This window comes from Myotis lucifugus, unplaced genomic scaffold (assembly GCF_000147115.1).
Source record: "Myotis lucifugus unplaced genomic scaffold, Myoluc2.0 scaffold_128, whole genome shotgun sequence".
Classification (NCBI taxonomy): Eukaryota; Metazoa; Chordata; class Mammalia; order Chiroptera; family Vespertilionidae; genus Myotis; species Myotis lucifugus.
In genome coordinates this window covers 1,145,034-1,156,818 of record NW_005871176.1, presented here as the reverse complement: position 1 = coordinate 1,156,818, position 11,785 = coordinate 1,145,034, and the positions used below count along the sequence as shown (strand labels likewise).

The window sequence follows — 11,785 nt, the reverse complement described above, 5'->3', positions numbered from 1 at the left end:
GTATATTTTATTTTATTTTTTTTATTGTAGTAAGAACACTTCACAAGATCTACCTTTTTAACACACTTTAAAAAATATTTTAATTGATCTCAGAGAGAAAAGGAGAGGAAGAGAGAGAGAAAGAGAAACATCAATGATGAGAGAGAATCACCAATTGGCTGCCTCCTGAATGCCTGCAATGGGGATCGACCCTGCAACCCGGGCATGTGCCCTCACCAGGAATTGAACTGCGACCTCCCAGCCCACAGGTCTAGGCTCAGTTACTAGAGCCATGCTGGCCTGGGCCCCTTTTAACAAACTTTTCAATGTAACGGTACAGTTTTGTTAATTAGAGGCATACAGTTGTATAGCAGATCTCTAGAATCTCTAGAATTGTGTAACTGAACTTTGTACCCGTTCAATAGCAGTGCCATTTTCTTCCCCTGCCCCCTAGCCCTTGGCAGCCACCATTCTGCTTTCTGCTTCTGTAAGTTTGACTGTTTTAGATACCTCATATAAATGGAATTATGCAGTGTTTGTCCTTCTGTGAGTGGCCTAGTTTGCTTAGCATAGTGCTCTCCAGGTTTATCCATCTTGTTGTGTATGGCAGGATTTCCTTCTTAAAAAAAAAAGTTTATTGATTTCAGAGAGGAAGGGAGAGGGGGAGAGATATAGCAACATCAGTGATGAGAGAGAATCATTGATCGGCTGCCTCCTGCACACCCCACACTGGGGATCAAGCCCTCAACCTGGGCATGTGCCCTGACTGGGAATCGAACCGTGACCTCCTGGTTCATAGGTCGGTGCTCAACCACTGAGCCATGCCGGTGGGCAGGATTTCCTTTTTTTATGCTGAATAATATTCCTCTGTGTTTGTGCGTGTGTGGCATTCTTTCTCCATGCATCCGTCGATGGACATGTAGGCTGCCTCCATGTTTGGCTGTCGTGAACAATGCTGTCATGAGCATGGGCGAGTAGATCTCTCTTCGAGATCCTGATTTCAATTCACTACCCAGAAGTGAGATTACTGGATTATCTGGTAGTTCTGTTTTTAATTTTTAAAAAAATATATATTTTATTGATTTTTTACAGAGAGGAAGGGAGAGGGATAGAGAGTTAGAAACATTCATGAGAGAGAAATTGATCAGCTGCTTCCTGCACACTCCCTACTGGGGATGAGCTCGCAACCAAGGTACATGCCCTTGACCGGAATCGAACCTGGGACCCTTGAGTCTGCAGGCTGACGCTCTATCCACTGAGCCAAACCGGTTAGGGCTGTTTTTAATTTTTTGAAGAATTGGCTATTTATTTTAAAGGGCTAATGGAAATAGATGGTAGAGGTGATCTATGATGGTATTTGTTGCCCACTGGTCGCCTGAGAACCTAACAAATCGAGGCACTTGGATAATACTGATTTCTGTTGTCCTCTTCTAGCTGCATCAGATTTTACCCTGTCCTCTGGCATGTATGCGACCTCCATCTCTTCCTGGGCGTGAGGTGTTTGCTTGTCCTTTGTTTTATCTTGAGTTCTCTTACTGTTTTAGGAATGACTATTCAAAGATCATTCACCAGAGGACCAACACGGTGCCCTTTGACCTGGTCCCCCACGAGGAGGGCGTGGGTGTGGCCGTGCGGGTGCTGAAGCCGCTGGACTCCGTGGATCTGGGCCTGGAGACTGTGTATGAGAAGTTCCACCCCTCGATCCAGTCCTTCACTGATGCCATCGGCCACTACATCAGCGGGGAGCGGCCCAAGGGCGTCCAGGAGACTGAGGAGATGCTGAAGGTTGGGGCCACCCTCACGGGGGTGGGTGAACTGGTCCTGGACAACAACTCCGTCCGCCTGCAGCCCCCCAAGCAGGGCATGCAGTACTATCTGAGCAGCCAGGACTTCGACAGCCTGCTGCAGAGGCAGGAGTCGAGCGTCAGGCTCTGGAAGGTCCTGACGCTGGTGTTTGGCTTTGCCGCCTGCGCGACCCTCTTCTTCATCCTCCGAAAGCAGTACCTGCAGTGGCAGGAGCGCCTGCGCCTCAAGCAGATGGAGAAGGAGTTCCGGGAGCACGAGGCCCAGCTGCTGAGCCAAGCCAAGCCCGAGGACAGGGAGAGTCTGAAGAGCACCTGTGTCGTGTGTCTGAGCAACTTCAAGTCTTGCGTGTTCCTGGAGTGTGGGCACGTGTGTGCCTGCACCGAGTGCTACCAGGCGCTGCCAGAGCCCAAGAAGTGCCCCATCTGCCGGCAGGAGATCACCCGGGTGATTCCCCTGTACAACAGCTGACAGTCTCGAAGCCCCACGGTTACACATGAAAGGAAGCCCCTTTCAGGGGTTTTATCTCAAGGCCTTAGAAGAGTATGGGGATGGGGGGAGGGGAGGGGCAGCTGCTATCTCCAGGTATGACTGAGGGAGGGGGGGGGGGAGCCGTCCAGACCTCACACTCCAACCTGAGGGAACCCTTCCCAGCACAGGAGAGTCCAAGCCCGCCCTGGGTGGGTGTGCTGGCCTGGCCTCCCTCCCCGGAGCCCGCCAAGTGCGACTGTGAGCACCTCATCGCTCCGGCGTCGGAGCCAGCGATCTTCAGCTCGTGCCCCCGTGTCTTCGGGTCCTTTCTGGTGACTCTGATTCTTGTGGACTTGAGCCTTAAGTGACTCAGAGGCGGGCAGAGGCGGGCTCAGTGTGACGCACGCCTCTCGGAGCTGCCTCTGGAGAGACTGTCCGGGTCTCTCTGCCTTTTGCTCACACCCCGGGAGAAAATTGTAAGGCTGGACATGTCACTGTGGCCCTTTCCCCTCCCTGCTTGCCTCCTAAATGCGTGCACCTGTGCGTCAGGACAGGAGACGGAAGTCCAGCGTCTGCTTCTCCCGAGCAGGACACGACTGAGCAGCAGATGGAGAGCGGTCACCTGAGGGTGGGAGTGGTGGGTTTGGGGCCCCAGCAAGGGCGAGGACGGCCAGCTGGCTGCCCCCCCTCCTGGTGTCTCTGCTGCCCCCACCTGACGGGGACTGGCTTTCCCTGCCTGGGGAGCTGCAAGGCCTCACCTCCCACAGGAAGCAATAAGGGCGCTGCTGCCCCGCCTCTGGCTGTCAGCTTCTCGCCCCGCCTCACCAGCCAGCACCCTGAGCAGCCTTGTCCCGGCTCCCTCTCCCGCAGTGAAAAGTCGACATGCCTCTGGTGTAATCACATCGCCCCCCTCTTTGTTGCCTTCACCCCTCACCTGCCCCTCCTGTTGGTGAGTGGAAGAGAAGTGGTCTTCTCTCCCTTCCTGCGCTGAATGTTCATTCCTGCGCCGAATGTTCATTCTCTGAGGGGTGCTCTCAGGGGCCGAGAGGAGGGGTGCTCTCAGGGGCTGACACCACTTCGGTGTCCAGCGTGGACAGCACAAATTAAACATCTTCCAACCAAGTGTCAGCCTGTTGCTTTGTCAGTAAGGCTCATTGGTTAGGCCCACGGTGATGGAATGAACTAGAGACCTGGAGGCCTGGGTTTGGGGCTCCCCCAGATTGCGGGCTGAGGAGTGGCCAGCTCAGGAGGGCCATCCTGGAGGGCATCCCGGCCCTCCACGCCTGAAGAACTCTGTTCTGACATCCTGAAAGCTGAGCAGTGGGAGAGGGCTGGGGTGGGGTGCTGAACAGCAGGGAGGAGACTCACATTCAGCGAGTAGGAGTGCTGTACTAGTGTGTGCTCTTGAACTTTGAGTTAATCCTCACAGAACCCTTGCAGGCTCATGGGATCTGCGTTTTCCGGATGAGGGAGTAACCCCAGATCTGTTCACTGGGCCGAGGGCATAATCCTAGTAAGCGCTGGGTCTGAAGTTGTTTCCAAAGCTCCCCATCCATCATCCTCACCAGCTGTGGGGCCCATCCCCTCAGTGCTCCCAGGAGCACCCCACAAGACACTTGTGTCCCAAGTTATGAAGAGGCGGCTACTCTGAAGGAGCAGGCGTGAGTGGTGAGAGCCCACTTAGCAGGGCTGGTGTCCAGTGAGGTGTTAGGGCCCTGGTTTCATATAGAGCAGCGGTTCTCAACCTGTGGGTCGTGACCCCTTTGGGGGGTCGAACGACCTTTTCACAGGGGTCACCTAAGACCATCAGAAAACATATATAATTACATATTGTTTTTGTGATTAATCACTATGCTTTAATTATGTTCAATTTGTAACAATGAAAATACATCCTGCATATCAGATGTTTACATTATGATTCATAACAATAGCAAAATTACAGTTATGAAATAGCAACAAAAATAATTTTATGGGTGGGGGTCACTACAACATGAGGAACTGTATTAAAGGGTCGTGGCATTCGGAAGGTTGAGAACCACTGACATAGGGTGTCGGGGGCGGGGCAGGTGTTTGGGGGGAGAGGGTGGCCCAAGGGAATGCCCTCTGGGCGCCTTGAACGCATCCGCCCCCATGTCCTTGTCTTTTCTGCTGTGTAATTGGGTCCAGGTTTCAGTAGAGAATGAATGAACTGCGTGAGTGAGGGGTATTCAGTGGGAATGTATCAGAGTTCAGTCCTTGGCATGGATTTCATGAATAATTCTGGTCAAAGTGATGGAAAAGGAGGGAAGCCAGCCTGCGCTACCCCAGCCCAGCTCCCGGGCCGACTTCAGCCTCCAGTACCCCAGACAGAGCCAGGGAGATGCAGGAGCAGCCACGGTCCCTGCCTCCGAGCAGCTGGCTGGGAACTCTGACGTGCACGTCCCCAGTTCTGCGTGTGAGGTCCATGCTCAGCCAGCCTGGCTGGGACTGAGACTGTCCCGGGCGCTCATCCACGGTGGCAGTTCCCACTTTCCATTTGAGGGGCCTTATCTCGGGGTTGAATGGACTGATACTTGGGGCCCAGGTTGGGAGTGGGAGGTGACAGAGACAGGAAATTGGAAGTTAGTTCTCAACTGACGTTGGGATTGTTGAGTTTTGATTCTTTGCCAAGTTGACCCTGATGCTCAGTCACTTCAATGCTAGGAGACAGCAGCAGGCAGGGGGCATCCTGAAGAACTGCTCCTGGTGTGAATGTCTGTGCTCAGCATTTAAATGCACTAATGCTTGGCGACCTATAAAGTGGGTATTGTTATCCCTCCTCACTTTACAAGCGAGAGAGTGAAGCTCAGCGGGCTTATGTTTTGCCTATAGCCTCACATCATCGAGAGCCAGGCGATGTTACGTTCTTTATTTTTTTAAAATATATATTTTATTGATTTTTTACAGAGAGGAAGGGAGAGGGATAGAGAGAAACATCGATGAGAGAGAAGCATCGATCAGCTGCCTCCTGCACACCTCCTACAAGGGATGTGCCTGCAACCAAGGTACATGCCCTCGACTGGAATCGAACCTGGGACCCTTCAGTCCCCAGGCTGACGCTCTATCCAGTGAGCCAAACCGGCTAGGGCTGTTACGTTCTTTATAGGCTTTGCTGAACAACCAGGGCAGAATTACCCCTTTTTATAGGTGATGTGATTTTCCCACAGCTACCAAGGTCTGACTATGAAGCCTACGCCCTTGGGCTTTTATCACATCAAGCCTGAGAGGCTAAGGAGGAAAGCTGTTCAATAGACAACGGGATTACAGACACAGTGTTTTTCAAGCCAGTCAGCACGGCAAGTCACCAGTCACACGCTAGGCCAGTGGTTCTCAACTTTCTGGCCCTTTAAATACAGTTCCTCATGTTGTGACCCAACCATAAAATTATTTTCGTTGCTACTTCACAACTGTAATGTTGCTACTGTTATGAATCATCATGTAAATATCTGATATGCAGGATGGTCTTAGGCGACCCCTGTGAAAGGGTCGTTCGACCGCCAAAGGGGTTGCGACCCACAGGTTGAGAACCGCTGCCCTAGGCTCACGTACTGCAGCTGGAGGCTCTGGAACCCAGCTCACCCTGGTGGAGGAGGAGCTGGAAGGCTGGTCTTTGGAATCCTAATTCATCCAGTTATGTTGAACAATTCAAGAAGCAGCCCCAGCCAGTTTGGCTCAGTGGATAGAGCGTCGGCCTTTGAACCAAAGGGTCCTGGGTTCGATTCCAGTCAAGGGCACGTACCTTGGTTGCAGGCTCCTCCCCAGCCCGGGCCCTGGTCGGGGCTCATGCAGGAGGCAACCAATTGATGCGTTTCTCTCACATCGATGTTACTGTCTTTCCCTCTCTCTTCCTCTCTCCCTAAAAATCAATGGAAAAATATCCTCGGCTGAGGATTAACAACAACGACAAATAACAAACAAACAAAAAGAAAAATTCAAGAAGCAAACAACAATATGTGGAAAAAACTAAAAAGCAAAGAACAACATGACAAACTTGGCCAATCTGACCCCCTTTCTTTACAACCCTGGGCCTGGGCCATGCACACCCCAGCTGGGTGCTGGATCCGGGGCTGGTGGTCCCACAAGGGCCTCAGGGATGCGCAGAGAAGTTTCAGATCATGGATGGGCATTCATCTAACATTTGCTAAATGTGCATTCTGCGCCCAGAGGTGCCGAAGTGAGTGTGACAGTCTGCCGTCACAGGGTTCAGCGTGGTCTCTGAGCACATCCTATCGTGCGGGTGAGGCGCCTCTCAGCGGTTGGCAATACTGTGGTTCACAGGATATGGTCGCTGGGAATGGATTTTGGCGCTGGCCTGGTGAGAACAGATTCCCTGACTATTCAAGATAGAGCAACCCAGGGCAGTCGCTCCTTGCTGAGGGAGAGTCGGGCAAACACAGTCCACAGAACCTCGCCTGGTCTAATCGAGACACCCGCCTGACCGTGCCCCTGGCTGAAAGCCCTTCCCCAGGCTCCCTTTTCTCTCAGGCCCAACCCCGGCTCCTCCGTGGCACAGGAAGCCTGTGTGTCCTGCCCTGGCCCCTCCCCACGGCCCTCCCCATCCCTCTCTGGATCACACTTGTGGCTCCAGCAACACGTTGAGGCTCCTTAGACATGCCGTGCTGGTTCTTCCCCGCGCTCCCGTCTCTAACACTCAGCCGCAGCTCCCACAGAAAACCGTTCCTGTCCCTCCCCACCCATGTTAGTGCCCCACCTCTGAGATCCCATCATACAGACTTCCTATTCCTGCTCTTAACCACACTGCCCAGGTCTCCGGCAGGAATTGTATCTTATTTCTTCTCCAGGACAAATTGTAAGTTGTTACTCTACACGAACTGGCTAACTTCAGTGCTCGCTCTTTGCTAGGTACCGCCAAGTGCTGCACGTGGTATTATTTACCCCTCACTCTGAGGCATGTGTTCGTATCATTCTTACTTTAAAGAAAAGGAGATCAAGGCCCAGAGGCCAGGTGTTGCCCAGGCACATGAGAGAGACAACGTTTAAGCCCAGGCAGTCTGACTCCAGAGCCCGAGCTCTTTTTTTCTTAAAACATATTTTTGTTGATTTCAGAGAGGAAGGGAGCGGGAGAGAGAGAGAGAAACATAGATGAGAGAGAATCATTGATTGGCTGCCTCCTGCATGCCCTCTACTGGGGATCGAGCACACAACCCGAGCATGTGCTCTTGACTGGAATCGAACCTGAGACCCTTCAGTCCGCAGGCTGATGCTCTATCCACTGAGCCAAACAGGCTAGGGCCAGAGCCTGAGGTCTTAACCATGGAATTCGGTCTTCGGACATGGAATTAATGAGTAAACTAGCAAATGAAATGGATGAGGTAAAACAATCCTGGAAGGCTGCCTGTGGGAGTTGGCTCTTGGACCAGAGATGAGGGCCATGCCTTGGCTCTAAGGAGTGAGGGAAGGACCTCTCTTAGGGCCTGAGGTAAAGATAGATAGAACATGTAGAGAAACATCACGCCCAGTGGCCTCATGAGAGCTTGAGGAATCCACACGGGAGAGTCTGGACAATGTCACTGTGTGGTGGTAAATGGTCTGGACTGGGAGTCCAAAGGCTGGCTGCTCTCGCTGGTCCGGGCTCTGTTGCTGTGTGATCGTAATAGAGGGATTAACTTCTCTGGGCCTCAGTTCTGTCTATAAAAGGAGCAATTTGAATGAGAAGCTTTCCCAGGCGCATTCAGCTCTGATGCTTTGCATGTCTGTGAGCTAGCAGGTGGACGAGAGACCAGGGAGGACAGGTTCTCAGCGCTCCTTGGGGCTGCTGGTCCGAAAGATGCCACGTGGACCGTCTCCAAGCTCGCTACCTGCCACAGCCTCAGAACCACCTTCCCAGAAAGCCAGGGAGCTCAGCACATTCTCTCTAATTAGATAGTGTTAACTTATTAATTTTGAGTGAGATAAGTTTCTTTTTTTTTTTTTTTGAGAGAAGTTTCCTTGTATGATGTCCTGAATTGCTCCCGGGAGGGCTCATTAGTCACTTCCTCGGCAGCTGCCACACTGTCTTCCAGATGCCAGCCGAGGGACCTGGCATTTCCCTTACCCAAGAAGGGGGGCGGGGAGCACATGAGGCTGAGCCAGAGACACTGGCATTGGTCAGAGGGGCCAACCAGACCTGGATGAAGGCCTGCTTGGTGATATAACCTTTGGCCTCTGACCCTGACAGAGCTGTTGCCTCACATCTAGATTCTTCCAGGATTGGACCATGACTCTGGAAGGCCACAGCTGAATGCAACAAGCATTTATTAAGAACCTAGCGTGCCAGGCACTGTGGCTCTCTAACCTGAATGTTCTCTAGGCTGGGGGAAGAGGGGTACAAATGAGGTCATACTAATATTAATGTCCAAATTGCCAAAGCTGCAGGCCTACCACCCCTTCAGTCTTCCCTAATATTTAAGGTGTTTCACAGAATGGGGCTTCATACATGCTTGCCATAAGTTGGCTCATAATTTTTATTTCTTTCTACTGCCACGCAGGACTGTGGATAGACTCCCTCCTAGTCCTGCATTCTCCATTGTGGCCTCCAGGTGGCGCTGTGCCCCTATGGTTGAGGCGGGCTGGAGGCCTGGGAGGAGAAACAGGTTGTGCTTCCAGAGGCCTGAGTAATGTTCTCTTTCCCAAGGAATGGGGAAAAGGCCTCGAAGGCCTGAGAGCAGAGGCAGAAGCGGACCCTGGGCTGCTGACCCCGGGTCCACCTGGGCACAGCCTGCCAAGATGAGAAGCAGGAAGCAGGAATTTTCTCTCCAGTTCCTTCCTTTCTCTGCCCAACTCACCAGGAAGCTGGGTGCAGATGTGGACGTTTTGAGAAACCCAGAAAATTCAGGGGGAAAAAAAAATCCCACATTTCTCCCCCTATAATTTTCTAGGCATTCACATCTTTAAATACACTAACCATGATTTCCTTCAACAAAAACGAGATATGCATAATGCATCACATGTTCTTAAAATACCCAAATGACTTCACGCTGGGGAAGGGTGCTTAAAAAAACTGTACGGCATGGATTTTGCTTTCTCCCCAGAAGCGTTTTCTCAGTGGAGAAACCCCGCTTCTCCCAGCCTCGCTGCTCTCTTCTCCTCCGTCCTGTCTCTGCCTTTGGCTCTGTCTCCCGTGGGATCAAGCTCCTCTGTCCCCTCCCCTGCCACCTCTGGGAGCTGACGTCACCTTTCCTGGCAGTTCTGCTGCTTGTCTGGCCTGTTTGTCTCTTGCCCCTGAGTGTGGGAAAGGGTTTCTTCCTCTGCACATGGATGTGTCTTCCTCTCGAAGCTCTTCTGTCTATTTCTGGGAGCCTGTTTCTCCTCACATCTTTCTCACCTGTGCCTGGCACCTCCTCTTCCAGACCGATTCTCCTCCTCCCCAGCCCAGGGTCTGGCAGGGCACAGGGGAGGGCGTCTGTGGCCAGGCAGTGACTGCTCCTCAGTCTTCTACACTTGCTGTTATAGGGCAGTTCCCTTCCTGGGAAGAAAAGGCCCTCTGTCCACCCCTGCAGGCCCTGGAGGGCTCTGGGTGGTGGGACTCACTGCCTGCAGCTGTCCCCCCCCCCCCATATTGTAGTGACCCGATCAGCACCTCATCTGATCTTCACAGTATCCCTTTGAGGTGCAGCTGGTCACCCCCTGAAGGGAATTCCGGCTCAGAGAATGAAGTGCCTGCCTCCAGGTCACACAGGTAGGAAGGGATGGAACTGGGGTAGAAATGGGTCTTCTGATTTACCCTCACTGAACCTGCCCTTGGCGTGATCCTGGGGCACGGGGAGCTCTTAATAGTGAGTGGGGGTGAGAGTTTGGGATCAGAGAGTGGTGGTGCCCTTTCTGAGCTGTTGGGGTCAGCGCCTCTGTCCCCTTTAGGGGTAACATGTGGCTCAGCTGATTGCTCTGGTGAAGTCAGGGCTCTATAGTCAGGGGACCTCAGGCCTCTCGAGAGCCCTGGACAGGAGAAGGCTGCCGGGCTGGGTGAAGTGTTCAGGGCCAGGCTGGGACTAAGCTCACACCCCTTGTCTGCCCCGAGGATCACATGGTCACGGAAGAGTGTTGTGGTGCCAGGCCTCTCGTGGGCTGAGAGGAACAATTGTTTTCCGGGTGACATGGGCCCAGCGCCTCCCACCTGCTCATCCTGGGCGGGGCGGGGGGGGGGGGCGTGGTATTGTAGGCAGATCTACTGTCTCAGAGTTCCGAGCTGTCCTCACTCGTTCTTAAGTTTTCTTGAAGAGCGTGGGACTCTCACTTTGTGGGTTGCCAGTACAATAAAATTTTTTAAAAATTACCCCATCATCTTTGTAATTTTTTTTTAAATTTTAGAGAAATACAGCAACTTCATTGTTGGGAAAAAAAAAACCACACCAAACCCTTTTCTTTTCTGACTGTGCATTGCTGGAGCTGCCCCACCCCTACTCCCCATAGAACCCAAGTGTGCAAGTGGGTCCAGTGGGATCCAGACTGGGAGCAGAGGCCTGGGTTCCAGCACGCCCCACCTGGGCCTCAGTTTCCACCTCTGTACCAGGAGGGCTTGGTTGGCCTGCATGACTCTGGATGTGGCTTTACGTTGAGCTGTGACACTCTGGGCATTCTTTGGGGACCCCTTGGGGGCCAACTGGAGTATGGGGGACCCGAAGGATGGGGTCTTGAGACCCTATCTCCCCAGAAGCTTGCCCTTTATATTGAGGTTTCTTGTAAGATATTAAAAAAATATTTTTATTGATTTCAGAGAGGGAGAGAGAGAGAGAAACATCAATGATGAGAGAGAACCGTTGATTGGCTGCCTCCTGCATGCCCCACACTGGGGCTCAAGCCTGCAACCATGACCTCCTGGTTCATAGGTCGACACTCAACCACTGAGCCACACTGGGCAGGCTAAGATTTTTTGAAGAAAGGGTGTTGGTGATTAAACAAATAAAGAAAAGAAGCTAATATTCCTTGAGTTGTATTGGGGGAAGGTCTGTGCCTGCCATGAAAGTCCTCAGCAGACGTTTGCTGAATGAAGGGAAGATGAATGAATCTTCTCTTGCTGTTTCTTGACCCGAGACACACGTCGCCGCTTGTCAGGTAACACGCTTTCTCTCGCTGGGCGTGTTTGTGCACTGTCCTGTGGCTGCCCTTCAAGGTGGCTGGGGAATTAGCTGCACCCAGGTCCCAGTCACTGAGCCGAGAAGGGTGGTGATGCTGTGGGTTTTTATTCAGCCGTGGCTCAGCGTGGTGCATGCCTGCTGGGCGGCCACTTAGCCCCTGGAGGTGACCAGCTGGCCACTGAGGCTGCAGTGCACCCTGGCCTTCCCTGCTGACCGATGGTTGGAGCCACCCCTGAGCAGGCTCAGCACTCCCAGGGCTCTGCCTCTATGGGACCCGGGGCCTGAGCTGCCAGCTGGAGCCCCGTGTCAGGGCTGAGGTAGCCAATGCTTTCCTCCAGGTCTCTGATGCTGCTGCCTGTGCCTCTGTTTCCCCATGTGGACAGGAGCGAGGGGAAGGAAACGAGGGAGCTAATGTGTGCTGGGCACCTTCTCTGTGCTGG

General features: G+C 52.8%; 1 protein-coding gene across 1 annotated transcript in view; it reads left to right on the top strand.

The window, feature by feature from the left end:
• MUL1 (mitochondrial E3 ubiquitin protein ligase 1) overlaps nucleotides 1-3,250 on the top strand; it is an 8,419-nt gene extending 5,169 nt beyond the window's left edge. The window contains exon 4 of the mRNA XM_006094002.3: nucleotides 1,524-3,250. Within this exon, the coding sequence (XP_006094064.1) occupies nucleotides 1,524-2,253 (730 nt within the window). The 3' untranslated portion in view covers nucleotides 2,254-3,250. The remainder of the gene's footprint in view (nucleotides 1-1,523) is intronic.
• The last annotated feature ends 8,535 nt before the right edge of the window (nucleotides 3,251-11,785 follow it).